We start from the raw sequence: 16,933 nt of genomic DNA on the forward strand, positions 1-16,933 counted from the left end.
CATGTGGTAAACCCTCTATTAATGTAGTCAGTATTGTTGGTCACATCCTCTTTGAGTGGTACTCGGGCGCCCCCTGGTGCTTGTGCCGTTGGGGACCCTCAGCACGATTCTCCTTTTTCTACAGCAGCCACTGTTTGATGGGTCTGCTGAGTTCTGTTTCATTTAGTGATAATATCTCAGGGCTCTCAAGGACCTGGAAGAGCATCCAGTCTAACCTACTCCACAGTGGAGGAAATTGAGGCCCAGAGATGTGAAGTAATTTGACCATAACCACACAGCCAGGTAATGATAGTGCTGGGACTAGATGCTAGGTCTCCTGGCTCCCAGTCCAGGTGTCCTAGAGAAAAGCCACATGAGAGAGGAGCGAGGGAGACAGAGAAGGAGATCTGGAAGAGAAACAGGGAACACATATGCATCCTTAACATAGAGGGGGAAATGACAGACATACACACAGGGAGGGAGAGGGAGAGACAGAGACAGTGGGGGGAGAGAAAGAAAGGAAGAGAAATTTATAGACAGATCAGAGAAACAGACTTACATGGGATGGGAGGAGAAAGAGAAAGAGGAAGGGGAGGGGAGAGACAGAAGGGAAAGAGACAGTGCCTGCCTGATTCCTCACCCCATTGCCATTTCAAGCGGTGGGCAGCCTTGGCTCAAGTAGGAACCATTTGCCCTTTAAGGGCCCAAAACAGAGTAAAAGCAGAGAGATGAAAACTAAAGATAGATGTCGGTGAAAATGAGATTCCATTTAAACATCTGCAGCCAGAACTGGCCTAACGCATCATCTCTGTGGTAGCCCTCCCTTGGGTCCCAACAAGTGTACTCTCAGCTTTCTCTTCCCTATTGGGCTTGGGGACAGTGAAAATAAATCTCTAAGGATCACACTGAACTTGGGCTCATTAAGCTGCAGAAAGGCATGAATAGGACACACCTGCCATAGTACTGCCTGTGAAATAATTTTCAATACCGTTATTTTTCTGGTTTCAAGTGGGATAGTACCAAGCAACAGCTGAAAGAGTGCTCCAGGACAGAGTCACTGATCTCTGCCTTCTGTTTTCCCCTAACTCCTGTAGTTTCCCATGGATGTGAAGGAATACTTTCAAGCCCAGGTAGGCCTGACTCTGTGGGGAGAAGAACAAGGAGTAGCTAGATTCTTGATCTTTCTGGTAGATGCAAATTCTGTTCCATTATTTCCTAGCCAGAGCAACCGTTTTGAGCAGTCTCCGCAGGCCATCTTGTCCTGTTTCCCCTTTTTCTTCTCTTTCCATTTTGTACAAGAATGAGTTATAAAGTGTTTTGGAACACCTGCTGTGTGCCAGGCCCTGTGTTAGGACTTGGAGATGTCTGGCCTGAGAGAAGAGATACACACCTAAGGACCTGTGAGTGGCACACAGCTATCTGGGTTCAGCGCCAAGGAGGCAAAACAACAGTGGTCTGATGGAGTTGAAGCAGGGAAAGTTCTCTGTGGTTGGGGCTGGATTTGCACTGGTCTTTGTCTGCAAGTGAGGAGATGGGGATGGCGGTCCTGGGAAAGGGCAGACAGCGGAGAGTAAAGTTATAGCCAGGGGACTGGAAGACAACGTCTAACCAGATGCCTGTTCCTGACAGTAAAATTGAGAGGTAAGGCTGGAAGGCTTAGGAGTGGTCTCTGTAGTGTGTGTGGGACAGTGACAAGTTTGAATCTCCAATGCCCCCCTTAAAAATATGTCCTGCCCTGCTAGAGCGGCTCAGTTGGTTGAGCATCACCCCATGCACCGAAGGGTTCCAAGTTTGACTCCCGGTCAGGGCACATGCTAGGGTTGTAGGTTTGATCCCTGATTAGGGAGCTTATGGAAGGCAACCTATCAATGTTTCTCTCTCACATCAATGTTTGTCTCTCTCTCTCCCTCCCTCTCTCTTCTCTCTAAGCCTGTCCTTGGGTGAGGATTTAAAATAATAATAATAATATCTTTTGCTTTTAAGCAGTCCAGTCAGGTGAGCTAGTAAGGGCGAGTAATGGCAGAATTTATCTAGCTCAGTGACTTTCCATTTTGAATGAATATATTAATGTTAAAGTCAGTAGTCCTTGTATTACAAATGAATCTCACCTGTTTCTATCAGTTTTTCTGGAGCCTCACATGGAAAATTATAGCTTTTACTATGTCAGCTCTTGCCTGCCTAAGAATATGTAAAAAGGATTTGAGAGTAATTTTTTTTTAATTCCAGATATCCAATCTTTTACTAACTGTAGTGGCTGTAGCCCCTTAGTCATACTAAAACCAGTTTGGTCATGGTGTAATCCAATCGACAGCTTTGCATAATAAAAGATGAGTGCTCTGGGTTGCACACAGAAGGATCCGTTAGAAAAAAGTGATCAGAATGATGATGGATCTAGCAATTAACTCTTCCTGTGAGAAGGAAGGATTAAAACATCTAAAAAGGAAAATGCTCAGGGTGTAGTCCCAGATAGATGGGGGGACACACAAGGGGGAGCCATTCGAACTTTGATTGCTGGGTTGGGGACGGGACTCAAACATCAGAGGTGGTTGGATTCCCGTCCTGAGATTTTGTTACTGGGATTAAATGTCTATAAAAGTTATATTGTTCAAAGCTCAGGATTCTTCATCTTTATGAGTAAATATGATTGAGCACCTAATCCCTTCATGTGCCTTTTTAAATTTAATCTTCCAACACTACAAGCCAGGTGATAGTTTGATCCTCATGTTACTGATGAGGAAATTGAAGTTTCGAAAGGGTAGGTCAGTTTAGCAGAATAGGAATTCCAGCCCAAGTCCACCTAACCACTAGGTCCATGCTCTGAGCCTCTCTGCTCTGCCCTGGGCACTATGCTAGGTGATGGGAATGCAGAGAGGCACAGCCCCTGCCCTTCAGGGGTTTATAATTTAATGCTGGAATGTCATTGCTCAAAGGACCCTGGCAAATTACTTGGTCCCAAAGGATGTATAGCCTCTGACATCTGAGATTCAGCCTCAAATTGCCTGTCCAGTATGACCTACAAGGTCATACTCATAACCCAAATACTCTTTTTCATCTGTTCTGTCATTATAAAATGCCCTCTACAGTTAATTATCTTTACACAAATTTCCCTAAAACAGAAACTACCCATTCTCATTTGCTTTTCACAATCATAATTAGGTTAAGTCCGCATTGCTGACACTTTTCTTTGTAGCATATAGCTCAAATAATACCCATTTTTCCATGGTACTATTTAGCAGTATTAAAGTTCTCAATTGAGTTTGTGATGGTGGTAATCCAATCATTCAAATACATTCATGTAGATAACAGATAATTCTTTGGGCAGGGTGAATGCCCAGAAAGAGCTGGGTTAATAAAACGAAGCTGAACTGGGGCGGTAGGCGGGGAGAAAAGAAGGGCCCACTTGTCAGGGTTGCTCTCTGATTGGCGTGGAAGACGAGATGAGGAAGCTTTCCTGTCTGCCACCTTGGTGTCCCTGATTTTAGAGGAAGCACACTATTCCTTTCCCCATCACAGGAGGCTGGTACTGAAGGCTCTATTCCAGTTCTCTCCATGCTTTCCCCTAGCTAGAATTGGCAGGGTGGAGAGTGAGCTTTAGAGGCTGGCCTCTGACATTCTCAGACCCTCCTGCCTGGGAGTCTCGTGGACTCCTAGTACCCCTCTGCACTCTATACCCCACTCCTTTCCTCTGCCCTGCTTTCTGCCTTCCTCTCTTCCCTTCCCCACCATGGCCTTCACCCTTGGTACTTACTTTGACTTTCTGAATCAAACTCTTTTCTGACTGAAGAGTGCTCCTTCCATGATGAGCACCTTCCGAGGAGCACCTGGGCGCCTCCATCCAGGCAGAGTAGGGAAGCTGGGAGGGCCTGAGAGGCAGCGAGAAGGTGTCCCTTCCCAGCCTGAGGGCTTTCTTGGTCCATGGTAATTTTTTTTTTTTTTTTAATATATCTTTATTGATTTCAGAGAGAGGAAGGGAGAGGGAGAGAGAGAGACAGAAACACCAATGATGAGAGAGTCATTGATCGGCTGCTGCAGCCCGCAACCCAGGCATGTGCCCTGACCAGGAATCGAACCCTGATCGCCTGGATCCTAGGTCGATCGATGCTCAACCGCTAAGCCACGCCCGGCTGGGCGGTCCATGGTAATTTTAAACACCGTTAATGTCCTCAATTCCTATTATGTTAACAAATGACAAGACAGTCACCATCCAGGGTCACTTCCTTTTGATAACCCCTATGCTCAGCATGGTCAACATGTGGTTTCTGGAGCCTTGAATACCAGGCTAAAGAGTAAAAGACTCAAACTTTATGACTAGCTGGAAGCTATTGAAGGAGTTTGAGCAGAAGAAACAGGTGATCAGAGTGAAGGTGTGAGGTATGTTGGTGCCATTGGGGGATTAGGTTTGAGTGGGAAGATCCTGGGAGCCACGATTATGGTGTGGTCACAGAGCATGGACTAGGGTGATGAGGCAAGTTTAGATTTGAGAGCATTTATGAAAAAACCACTGGGAATTGTTGTCTATTTTGTTATAGAAAACAAGAGAGGTGTCAAGTATGAATATGGAACTGTAGTTTTCAAAGTGTGGTCCTTTGACCCCTAGTGTTAAAGTCATCTGGGCAGAGTGGGGTCTTGTTAAAAAGAGATTATCTGGCCCTATTTCCATACTTTCTGATTCAGAATCTGTGGGGAAGGTGGTGTCTGTTTTAAATCACCCCAGGTGATTCTGAAGTTTGAGAACCTCTGACTTAAGAAGCTCTAGCCTTTGTGATGAAAAGTGTGGGGAAACTGTAAACAGGCGTCAGGCACCAGGGTGAGGAGGTTCTCCCAGGGAGGTGCCAAGGACCAGACAAGTTCTAGTCACCGCAGCCTCCGCTGTGTTGGGAAGGGCCAGGTGTGGGGTGGCTGGGCGTGGACGGGCTCAAGGGAGGGAGGCAGCTGAAAGTGTGGGTTTTCCGACCCCTAAGCCATCTTCCACCCAGCATGGCATCTGTCAGGCGCAAGGACTACAGTTCACAGTGAAAAGAGAATCTGTACACCTGCTAATAAATTTCAGCTGAGCCCTCTCAGGAAAAGGATGGCTTTCCCACCATAGCAGGACATTTATTTTGATCATACTTGTTCCAAAGAGGGAACAGAAAATGAATTACTGGTAATTGGGCATTTCGAGTGGCGCCTATCTGCTCTCCGGGTGGCACTGGCAGTATGAGCCTTTCCCCTCTAACACTAAAGCTCAGTGTGCTGTATGAGGAGACAGGAATAATGACTTGATAGACTGCTGTGGGTGCTCTTATATATCGTGTGAGCCTGAGCCTTTAACAGAACAAAATGTGTCCTAGACACCTGATGGTGTGTAAACTCTCCTCCATTGGCCTCTGAAAAAATGGCTTTCTAAAGAGCGGGAGGCTGGGGGCTGGGAGGGAAGAGCTGAGAGGAAGTTTTTCTGTTTGTGTAAAACAACAAAACATCTTGCCTGTTTTACTGTCGATCAAATTATGGCACAGATTCAGTAATCGATTTTAAATAAGATGATTGATCAGAACCAGATGAGGAAATCAGAGAGCTGGGATTCTGATTCCACAATTGTTTGCAAAACATTTCCGTATCCTTTAATGGTTTCTGCCCTTTATTACACAGGAAGTTCTCAAGTCAGACTGGCTGAGTTCATTCACTTATTTATTAGCAAATGTTCTTGGAGAACAGAGCAGTGACCCAAACAAATCCCTGCCCATGTGGAGCTTATGCAGGAGGTAAAGCACCACCATAAACAAACATGAAATAGGCCATATAGTGATAGCCAGTGCCGCAGGAGCAGAGAGCTGGCTGAATAAGCCATGGGATGTGTTCAAGAGGAGGTTCTAGGCGCGTGAAATGGGCCCCAGAAAGACCTGAGACTAGAATGAGCCGGGTGTGTTCATGAAAAGGGAGAATGGCTAGGGTGGGTGGTGAACAGAGAGCAGGAAAAAGAGGGTAAGAAGTTTAAAGAAATGGGCTGGGTCCATGTCAAATTAGGCTTTATAAGCTATGGAGAGAATTTGGATTTTCTAAGTGTGGTACAAAACCATTGTAGAGTTTCAATAAGAGGAGTGTCATGATTTTATTTATGTTTAAAGGAATAGGTCTGGCTCCTGTATATATGGGCATGCAAGAGTAAAAGGAGGAAAACCACTTAGAGGGTTCGCGGGATGAGTAAAGAAAGATGTTGGCTTGGACTGGGATGGTTGTGGCAGAAACAGTGGACAGGAAAGAGTTAAAATAAAGACTCTCAGGCTTGCAGTTAAGCAGTCAGATGAATTGTGGTGTCTTGGCTGAGACAGGGAAGACAGGAGGGGAGTAAGGCAGAAGGAAATACAGTGGTACCTTGGTTTCCGAATGTAATCTGCTCTGGAAGACCATTCGAGCTCTGAAACGTTTGAAAACCAAGGGATCCACAGCCGACAGCTCGGCCTCAGGGTCTTGCCCTCAGCAGACGCCGAGTGGCATGTTCCACTTCCGAGGTGTGTTCGAAAACCGAAGCATTTACTGCTGGGCTTACGGCGTTCGTAACCCGAAATGTTCGTCAACGGAGACATTTGAAAACCGAGGTACCACTGTAAAGAGTTCTGTTGTTGATATGTTAAGTGTGAGGTGCCCATTATATGCTACATTGGAGTGGAAGAGTAGGCAGTTGAGTCTCAATCTCAGGAGTGAAATTAGGACTGGAACTGTGCCTATGGAAATTACCAGCACATAGATAATATTGAAAACCATGGAACCGGATGAGATCGTCCAGGGAGTAAGAGAAGAGAAAGAAGAGGCCCAGAACTGAGCCCTTGGGCATTTCAAAATGTAGAGGCTTGGCAGATGAGGAAGATGAGAACGTAGGACTGCAGTGGGTGTCTTGGAGCCTGGGACAAATTGAAAGTGATCCCACCTGATGGAATGCAGTAGGAAGAATAAGAAGCGTTTCTGTGATATTCCTGATTCTAATCATGGGAAAACACCAGACAAACCCAAACTGAGGGACATTTTATAAAATAATAGCCCTGTAACTGTTACAAGTGTCAAAGGCAGGAAAGGCAGGGGAAGCCTCAGGAACTGTTCTCGATTAAAGGGACAAGTAACCACAACACGTGCTCCTGAACTGTATCCTTTTGCTCTAAAAGTCAGTGTTGGGACATATGGCAAAACTTGAGTGGGATCTGGGTATTAGATTGTAGTATTGCTGCCAGAACCACTTGGGTTTGAATCCTGATCCCACTATTTGATAGCTGTGTAAGCTCAGGTAAGTTAAGTAACCTCTCTGAGACTCACTTTTTTTGACAAAGAGCAAACCCTCCATAGTCTCTTCTTCCAGGGATGGGAGCTGCTGTACCCTCAATATAATAAAATCATGAAATATTTGAGTTGGAAGGAGATTTTGGGAGAAGGTCTGATCCAGCATCCTCATTTGAGGCAAGGAGGTCCGGAGAGAAGACACACACCCATTGGGGTCCCAACTGGATAGGGGCAGAGCTGGGGTGAGACCCCAAGGATGGTGTCTTTAGGTTAGGATGATCATGATGCTGCCACATTTCAGTGGTGCTGTAGGGACCTAAGACACTTTTATATGTAAGTAGAGCTTAGATACTAACTTAAAACTTTGTTTTAAAGGTGATTGTCTCTAAGTGCAAGGTCTCCTGCACTGGGTGGTGCTTGGGTCTCCTCTAAAACTAAGTCTTTCGAGTTAGAAGAATTAAAAAAAAAAAATCAGAGTCCTGGAACAGAGGCAGCTAGATCCTTTGACTTTTCTCCCATTAACTGAGCTGCATTCATGGCCACTGTTCAGAAAATAATCAATAGTTCTCTTCAAAAGGACTTTTTCTCTTTCCTTAGCAGCTAGAAAGGACTGTCTCTTCCCCTGAAAAGCATTGTCTTGATTGTATGCTGGTTGAAATAAACACAATTAGATGAGGAAGAAAGGGGGTGATTAGGGAATTATGCATAATGGCTGTTAGATTGGCTCCCAGATCTGGTTTAGGATGTGAGTGTCTCTCTTGGAAAGGGATGTTCTGGGAAAGGAGTAATTTCTAGTTGAAAAGTTGGGGCACAAGAAAGGAGGCAGAGCTTTACAGGTTGTGTGCAAGACTGCCCGTCTCCTGCAGTGGCGAGGAGTCCCACGCTTACCTGGGCTACTGTTCCCAGTGACAGGGTGAAGTTCAGACTTCTTGCTGAATAGGGTGGCACAGCTTCTCCCAAGACAGTAAGACAGGAGCCTCAGCCATATTTGCACTTGACAATTCATGGCTGTAAACGTTCATTCAGTATCTCCTTCTTGTATGGTGCTGGCAGGGCTGCTGGGGGCAGGGGCAGGATGAAAGGGTGGGATACAATGTGAGAACACCATACACCGGCAGGAACTACCCTCCTGCCACGTGGGGCAGTGGAGAGGGTGGAGACGCAGAGAGAACTTAGAATGCAGACTGTGAGAGATGCTGAGATAGAGCTAAGCACAGTAGGAGTGTGGAGCTGGAGACATTCACCCCAGAGCTGTGTGTTGGGGGGATGAGCTTGAGTTGAGTGAGTTCAACATGTCTTAAGCAAAGCACTCTGTGCTGATACCATTCTGTGTCTGGAAATCACAGGAGGTAGGAGTCTAGTGGGAGAGACAGGCCCATTGGCAATAATTGTGGTTTGAACAGAATCAGGAAGAGTGACCCCACCCCACCCTGGGTGGGTTATTAAAGAGAAGAAGCTTTACAGGACTACTAATTTTGAGATGGTGCTTAAATGATGAGTAAGAAGAAGCCTGGAATGTGGATACAGGGAGAGACAAGATATAGACATTTTAAATAAAGGGACAGCAAAACTCAGGAGGCAAAAAGCAGCTTTGAGGTAATAAGGAGGGGGGTTGAAACTTACTGGAGGTGGGATTGAAAATGGGGTGGGGCCTGCCACAGAGGACTCTGCATATCTAGTTAAGGGGCCCCTCAAAAACTATATCCCAGTGAAATACCCTCTCAAGAATGCATGGATTAATTTCATTGGAGCCTAAATTTGTGTTCTTCCAATGGATTTGTTGTCCCTAATTTTTTTTTTTATTAGGCTCCAGCTATATTAACAATTTATAACTTATTTTTAAACCATAATATATAAAATTATTTCTTTGATACTAAAAGCACATGTTGCCAGAAGCATATTGACAACTATCACGTTCAGAGGCACAACTGTCATTGATCAAAACCAGAGCATGAATATGAAAATTGAAAGAAAACTTAAGAAAAATCTGTCATTTCTGTGTTCTCCCTCGTAACTTGCTTCTGCACCAGTGACCGGTCCCTCCCATGCAGTTATTCAAGCCATGCCCCTGGGGTCAGCCTTCCACCTGCCTCTCTGTCACCCTCATAACCAGTCACCAAATCCCGGCCATTCTTTCCCCTAAATATTACTCAAACCTCTCTCTCCACAGACATTGCCACTGGCCCTGTCTAAGCCACCATCGTCTCTTGTCAGGATTTCTGCAGTAGCCTCCTGTTTCCCCACCTCTGTTCTTGCCATCCTCTAACTGATTCTCCATAAAGCAGACAGAACCATGACTTTTAACTGTAGATCCCACAATGTCTCCTCCTCATAGCCCTTCAGTGGCTCTTAGCATGAACATTGGGAGCTGCCTCAGCACACCAGGCTCAGCACCATTTGGTTCCTGCCTTCTCTGGGCCCATTTCCTCCTTCCTTCTTGCTCAAGCCATGCTGATCTTTCTAATTCCTAACTTAAGTCCTATTTGCTCTCATTTCTTAGCTAAACCTTACTTCAGAGAGGCCTTCCCTGACCCCCATCTAGGAGCACTTGACTGTTGGCACTTCTCACCATTGAATCAATGATAAATTGTTTGATTCTGGGTCTAGTGCTTGTTACTCACATAGCCTGAGTTTCCAGAGTCGGGGTCACACTTGCCTTGTTTAACATCATACCCAGCCTATCCTTGTGCCCAGCTCTAGGACCCAATGAGACTAATAAGTATCTGTTTGAATGTATGAATATTCACATCCCACATGTGCTCCTCTGCTTCCTGAAGAGCCCTCACACACACACAAAAAGATAAAACCTTCTGTGTTGGAAACACTTAAATACCAACTCCAAGCCATCCATAGGTATAATTAACTACCATTCTGTACTATCCTGATTATAATTGAATATTTTAAAAAATACTCTAGATAGAGAGAATGAAACAGGGGTAGCTAATAAGAGGTACCTTGATAGGTACCTACGCTTTGGTAGGTCCAGGGTTTGGCTAGAAATGCAATTTATTCTTCAAGCAGTGATGTTTAGAGCCTGGGACTGACCAGAAACTGAGGGATGTGAAGACTTCCAGTGCTGCCCCTGAATTTATGGTGTGTAATTAATCACTCAGCTCTGCTAGTATCTGCGCAGAGGCGCATTTCTCTGCTGTCTACTCTGTGGGAAGTTGGATTGTACTCCCAGGGTTGGGGACATGGAATCAGGGTTAAGAGAGTATGTGGTTCTAAATGTGTGTATCAAGCCATGCTGGCTCTAAATGAACCATGTGATACAAAGTAGTCAGAAATCTGCATTTTAAATAATAACTCATATATTGATTATGTTTATCCTTAGGTACTTTTTTGGTCCCTATATATTACTAAAGTAATTTTGTTCACTTCCTGAATCATTTGTTTTATTGTCTATTAGATTGATTTCCATGCAGTTCCTGAATCCTCATTGAGATTGTACAGGTTTTCCCCACAGCTTCTAATGGCCGAAGTTGGACTAAATGGAGGCATTGCAACATCACAGAGCAAAGTTATGTTTTAACTAAGTAAAAGCCTCTCAGATTTGAAGTAAATAGATTTTCAAATGGTTAAGGTAGAGCTAATTAAGTAAACTCACTAACTGGAAATTAATCGACATTTTAAAGAAAGCAAAAAAGCACTTAAACAGGAGACAAATTGCTTTTTTTTTTTTAAAAAAAAAAAGTATAAAGTTGTGAAATCACCCCCATTTGCAAACTGGTGGATGAAAAGCATTCTTCTTTAACCAATGTGCTTTAGAATAGCCAATTTTATTAAGGCTAGAGATAAAAAATGAAATGTAATAAAATAAAATTCATGAAAACAGTGCTAGACAAGCAGGTCACACTTAACTGCTCAAAACTAAATTAAGAAAGAAATTGTAATCTGAAAATCTGTCATAAATTCCAAAGCCTTCATGAAAGGCTGCAAGACAGCTCTTTTGTGTATAAAAATTATCCCAAGCTGCAATTCATTCTCAAAAGGGGATTAATAAAAGTTTAGATATGCATAAACATTACAAAACTGCACTATCCGTGGTACATAATATATGGGAAACTTTGTCACTAGAACTATTTATCTTTGACCTTACATGCTGATGCTCATCCTCCCCTTATAATAGAGAATTGTGGGATCAAATTGTGGCAAGTCAGGTCAATATGCACTCTCTTGATTTGTTGCTGTTGTTGAAATTTCACCATACATAATTCTAAGGAAGCGTGGGCTCTTCTTTCTTCTAAGAAAGGAGCATTTAGAGCTCCTTTCAATACTGCCTTTCAGTGTTTGCAAAAGGTAAAAATGCAATTCATTTACTACTGCAATTTCTTTTTACAGATGTGCCTCCAAAATTAAAAAAAAAAAACATATAATGCCAGAATTGGTTATATAAAATGTTTAAAATCTCTACCTACACTCTGTTTAGATGAAGTCATTTTTTTAAAAAAGCCTTTTTGTTCATTTTAATTGACAATTTAATGGATATTCTGGCTTTGTTAAGTTGTTGTTTGTTAAACCTCATTAATATATTCACATTCCCGGCCTGTGTGACTCAGTGGTTGAACGTCAACCCATGAACCTGAATGTCACAGTTTGATTCCCAGTCAGGCCACATGCCCTGGTTGCAGGCTCCATCCCCAGTCTGGGGCATGCAGAAGGCAGCCGATGGATGATTCTCTCTCATCATTGATGTTTCCATCTCCCTTTCCCTTCCTCTCTCTAAAATCAATAAAAACATATTTAAATACACACACACACACACACACACACACACATATATATATATGTGTGTGTATATTATACACATATACATATATATATATATTCACATGTATATTTCTCTGAACTTAATACCGTCTTGTTGTGGGCTTTATTGAAGTCACTGAAGGCTTCGAAGGCTTTCCATACTTTTCACAATTGCAGGCATTAATTTATTTCAAAACGTAAGAGGAAGTGAAGTCAAAGACTAGATTCTATAAAGCTAGAATTCCTCTGCCTGCAGTCCATGGAATGATTTTATCTGCTTGCCACAAGACAATCTGTAGAAGAAACAGAGGAATGGATTAAAACATCCTTTTAAACAGGCCTAGTTCATCTACATCATTTTCTCAAAAGTCCTTCTAAGATCTGAGAGGGCTAATAATGCAGCATTAGTCAAATGTTCAGTTAAAGTTAATGTAGTAGGAGTAGAGTGGGCTCAGTTGAGTCTTGGCAGGATTTGTAACAGGGGTGTCTGCACTATTCAGATTGAATTGTGGCCACCTGATTTATTGAGCACCAGCTCCTCAGAGACAGAAAGTGAACTGCTGCTTTACACCCACGTTTTGGTTAGGCCACCTGAGCAAAAGCAAAAGCAAAATGGACTTTGTCCTCCCTGCACTTCAAGGCTTTTACTAAGGGGTGTCCACTGCCCCTGCCCAGTGCCCCTCAAGACAACATATTTTCTCACTTTTGCAGCATCCCCACCCTCATGTCTCTACTGCTCCAGCCACCTCTGTTCTAGCTTCTCTAGACACTGAGAAAAGTATCTTGAGGCCAAATCACTAGGCTTTAAGCCTGGGAGAGCATGGAGTGGTCACTGTTGCCCAGGAGAATCATAGATACTAAAGGCCTTAAGGATGCAAAGACCTTACTTACTTTATTTGGTTGGTTGGTTGGTGTTGATTAGAGGAGAGAGGGTGGTTGTCCTGGTGATCAGCTATCTTGAGTAGCTCCAGTTGGGGACCAACTACTCTGGACTTTATTTCCAAGATTAGGAGCAGAGTCCCAGGAGCAGAATGAGGCCCCAAACTGGTTGCCAGGGCTGTGGTCATTTTTTATGGTAGAAAGAGGGCTTAGGAACTGCCCCAGCCTGATAATGCCTCATTTTCTGCCAATCTGTTTGACTTTATGTGGTTGGAATAAAAGTAGTGAGGGGGTTAAACTGGCCTATGTAGCTTGTTTTTAGAAATGGACTAATTAAGGTTGAGAAAACTGAAAAAGTAATGAGGGGATATTCTGGAGATAAAAAAGTATGAGTTGGCCCTGGATGGTGTGGCTGGGCGGTTAGAGTGTCAGTTCATGCACCAAAGGGTCTTGAGTTTGATTCCCCGTCAAGGGCACGCACCTGGGTTGCAGGTTTGACTCCCCCCTCCCCAGCTCCAGTCAGAGTGTGTGCAGGAAGCAACAATTGATGTGTCTCTCTGACACCGATGTTTCTCTCTCTCGCTCTCTCTCCCCTCCTTTCCTTCTAATCTCTCTAAAAATCAATGGAAAAAATATCCTGAGTTGAGAATTTAAAAAAAAAAAAAAGAGCTGATTTTTAGTTGAGGGTGGGGACTGTTGTATTGCCAGTGGTAGTCCTGAAATCCCCTGAATCCACAGTGATTAAACATTTTCACCTGGACTGCTTGCTGCTTTCTGATTGGGACAGGGACACTAGGACTTCAGCAGTTGCATATGTTGTCACGTGTCATTTCTTCTGCAAAAAGTCATTGTTTTTGTCTTCCTCCTCTGACCAGGTGTTGGACTGGATTGAAAACCATGGTGAGGCCTTTCTCAGCAAACACACAGGGGTTGGGAAATCCCTGCATCGAGCCCGAGCCCTGCAGAAACGACATGATGACTTTGAAGAGGTGGCTCAGGTGAGATATTGTGTATGGTTGTAGGTGTGTATGTTGCACATGTGTGTGGAGCCAGGTGAGAGAGAACAGGGCTGCGGCTTTGGTGTCTGGTGGGGCATGTTGGTTGATAGCCCATGGCTTCTGGGCTGCCTTCCTGCCTAATGCAAGGAGACCTTTGTCTGCTCTTGGATCCCTAGATGAGTGGTAAATAGGCCCTCAGTTTATGATCTTCAAAGAAAATCAGTCTGCCGGCATGATCTGTAAATGCCTCATCTACAAGGTGCTGATAGCAGGAGGGAATGACGTTAGGACCATCAACAGCCCAAAGCCACCCCTATGCTTGTCACTGCACTCGAGTGGGAGCTAAAAATCAGTGGTGCTCTGCTTACAAAGCTGTGTACCTTTCAGGACCTGGAGGGAGAGGTGGCACCTGTTCACCGAGTCATGTACCAGATAGGCTGAGTGTGCCCAGAGAAAGTGCCTTTGTACCATGGGCACAATATTTAGTCTGTAATTTGCACAGGATTCAGCCTTTTAGCTGAGCCGCATACCTGCCCCAAAAAGGGCCCTGTTTTCTGATTTGCCCTAAGAGGCTGTATGAGAGGCCTTAACCATTTATCTTAATGGTGAAGTGATGTAAGAGGGTTTCTGTTCTGAGCTCCACCCCTAAAATTTTATTTTAACTCCCTTGTATTTCTCTTTTGGGAGTATTCCAAATGGATCCTGAGAATCTTCATCTTCAAGATGAAATCTGCCGTCCAGTTATGTTGTCAGGTGTGATCAGTTGCAGGGGAAAATAAGACTTTTAAGAGTAAGGGAGGGAAGGGGCAGCTGGGAAGGGAATCAGGATGGGACAGAGGGGCAGGTGCCCTGGAGCAGTGAGGATCACAACTGCGTTTCCACGTCACAGCTTAATGAGGGCTGGCTCTGATCCCACTAGGTAGGCGCTTCTCAGCATGGGTGTCATGCTGGGCATTGTGCAAAGCCCCATCCCTCACTCAGGGAGGCCACCAGCCCCAGATAAATATGAGCTGTGGGTGCCAAAGGAGACGGCCAAGAACCAAAGGAATCTTCTAGAGGACAGGAAAGTAGTGGGAGCATACACAGGAGCTGCAAGTGCATGCTGGAAAGTGAGAGTCCTGGCAGGAGCCAGAAGGATTGTGTCAGCAGCAGCCGGAACCTGGTGCATGAGTGTAGCTTAGACCCAACCTATGGAATAAAGCCTCACATGGAATCTTTGTGCACTGTTGGTTGGAATGTAAAATGGTGCAGCCACTGTGGAAAAAAACCCCAAAAAACTAAACATAGAATTACCGTAAGACTCAACAATCCCACTTCTGGATATATATACCCCAAAGGATTCAAAGGTGGCACATGAAAAGGCATTTGTACACGCATGTTCATAGCAGCGTTATTCACAGTAGCCAAAGGGTGGAAGCAACCCTAGTGGCCATCGATGAATGAATGGATAAACCAAATGTGGTATATTCATAAGCAGAATATTATTCAGCTTTCAGGAAAGATCTTGCAGCATGGATGAACCTTGAAGACAGTATGCTATGTGCAATAAGGCAGTGACAAAAGGACAAATATTGTATGAGTCCACTTACGTGTAGTCAAATTCATTGAATAGTCAAATTCATTGAATAGTCAAATTCATTGAGACAGAAGGTAGAGTGATGGTTGCCTTCTGGATACCTCTCCAGTCTGTTAGGGGGCAAAGGATGGGAGAGGGCTGGGGGAGAAGGGAATGGGGAGTTATTATTTAATGAGTGCAGACTTTCAGTTTTGCAAGATAAAGAGTTCTGGAGATGGATGGTGGTGATGGTTGCACAACAGTGTGAATCTACTTAATGCCACTGAACAAGTTTTATGTTGTGTATATTTTACCACCTCCACCACCACCACCACAACAAAAAGAAGCGTTGTAGCTACACAAGGACCTTCTGCAGAACAAGCTGGACTATGCCAGCATAGTATAGACACAGGCCCAGTGTGCCTTTGTGGACAAGATGTAGCACAGACCTCAAACATCTGGGTGGCCAAGCATTCTGGGCACCTCTCCAGTCTGTTAGGGGGCAAAGGGAGAGGGCCATTTGGACCCCCTGTCTGCTGAGAGGGGGGTTGTGGTGCTTGGGCTAATCTGTTCGAATAGAGCTATCCCAAAGCTATGATGCTCTTGCCTTTTGGCTATCCTGTGCCTTACCCCTTCCTCACTTAGGGAGAATGTCCCCAGAGCCACCCCAGCCCTGATCCAGCCCATTTCTCCTGCTTTCTTCCTGCTGTAGTCTCATAAGCAATGCCAGCCTTGGTTACAGGCTCATGAGCCAGCTGTTGTTTTATGTGTTTTTACAACCAAGCAGTCCTGGCAGCCACCCCAACTTTAACCCCATTTCTCCCAATTTCTCTTCTACCTGCTCACTGGTGCCTGATGTGCCTCTCACATGGGACAATGCCTTTCACTTAGTACCAGACACATGTTAACTTAAATTCACACTAAAGAAAGAATGGACACATTTTTTAAAGCTTATGTTTCCATTACATATTTCACATCCCACCAATCCTAACTGACAGATGGTATTGGCTTTGTTTATGGAAGAGAATAATACTAAGGCTCAGAAAATCCTCAGTGTGCTCAAGCCATCTGCTTGGTGGTGGTTCTGCTGGGATTCAGACCCAGGTCTGTCTGACTCCAGAATCATGCTCTTACCTAACTCCATGCTGTCCCTCCTGTTTTGTTTTTGTTTTTTAAATATATCTTTATTGATTTCAGAGAGAGGAAAGGAGAGGGAGAGAGAGAGACAGAAACATCAATGATGAGAGTCATTGATCCGCTGCTTCCTGCACGCCCCCGACTGGGGATCGAGCCTGCAACCCGAGCATGTGCCCTGACCAGGAATAGAACCCTGATCACCTGGATCCTAGGTCGATGCTCAACCGCTGAGCCACGCCCGGCCAGGCTGTCCCTCCTTTTTGAGGTATAGGAGCTGGGTATAAAACTCATTTCTGAGTACCAGTTTGCTCATGGAAAGTGCAGGACAAAGAGCAAGAATGGGAGGAGGGGGTGCTGCTATAGTCACCCCCTTGGATGTACATTA

At 44.5% G+C, this 16,933-nt stretch overlaps 1 protein-coding gene across 6 annotated transcripts in view; it reads left to right on the top strand.

Moving 5' to 3' along the window:
- Positions 1–16,933, top strand: part of KALRN (kalirin RhoGEF kinase) — a 573,972-nt gene that overhangs the window by 267,808 nt on the left and 289,231 nt on the right. For all 6 annotated transcript variants that reach the window (XM_087818187.1, XM_087818188.1, XM_087818189.1 and 3 more), the window contains exon 10: positions 13,734–13,856. In XM_087818187.1, coding sequence (XP_087674313.1) covers positions 13,734–13,856 — 123 coding nt within the window. The remainder of the gene's footprint in view (positions 1–13,733; positions 13,857–16,933) is intronic.

Source organism: Miniopterus natalensis, chromosome 6 (assembly GCF_054644295.1).
Source record: "Miniopterus natalensis isolate mMinNat1 chromosome 6, mMinNat1.hap1, whole genome shotgun sequence".
Classification (NCBI taxonomy): Eukaryota; Metazoa; Chordata; class Mammalia; order Chiroptera; family Miniopteridae; genus Miniopterus; species Miniopterus natalensis.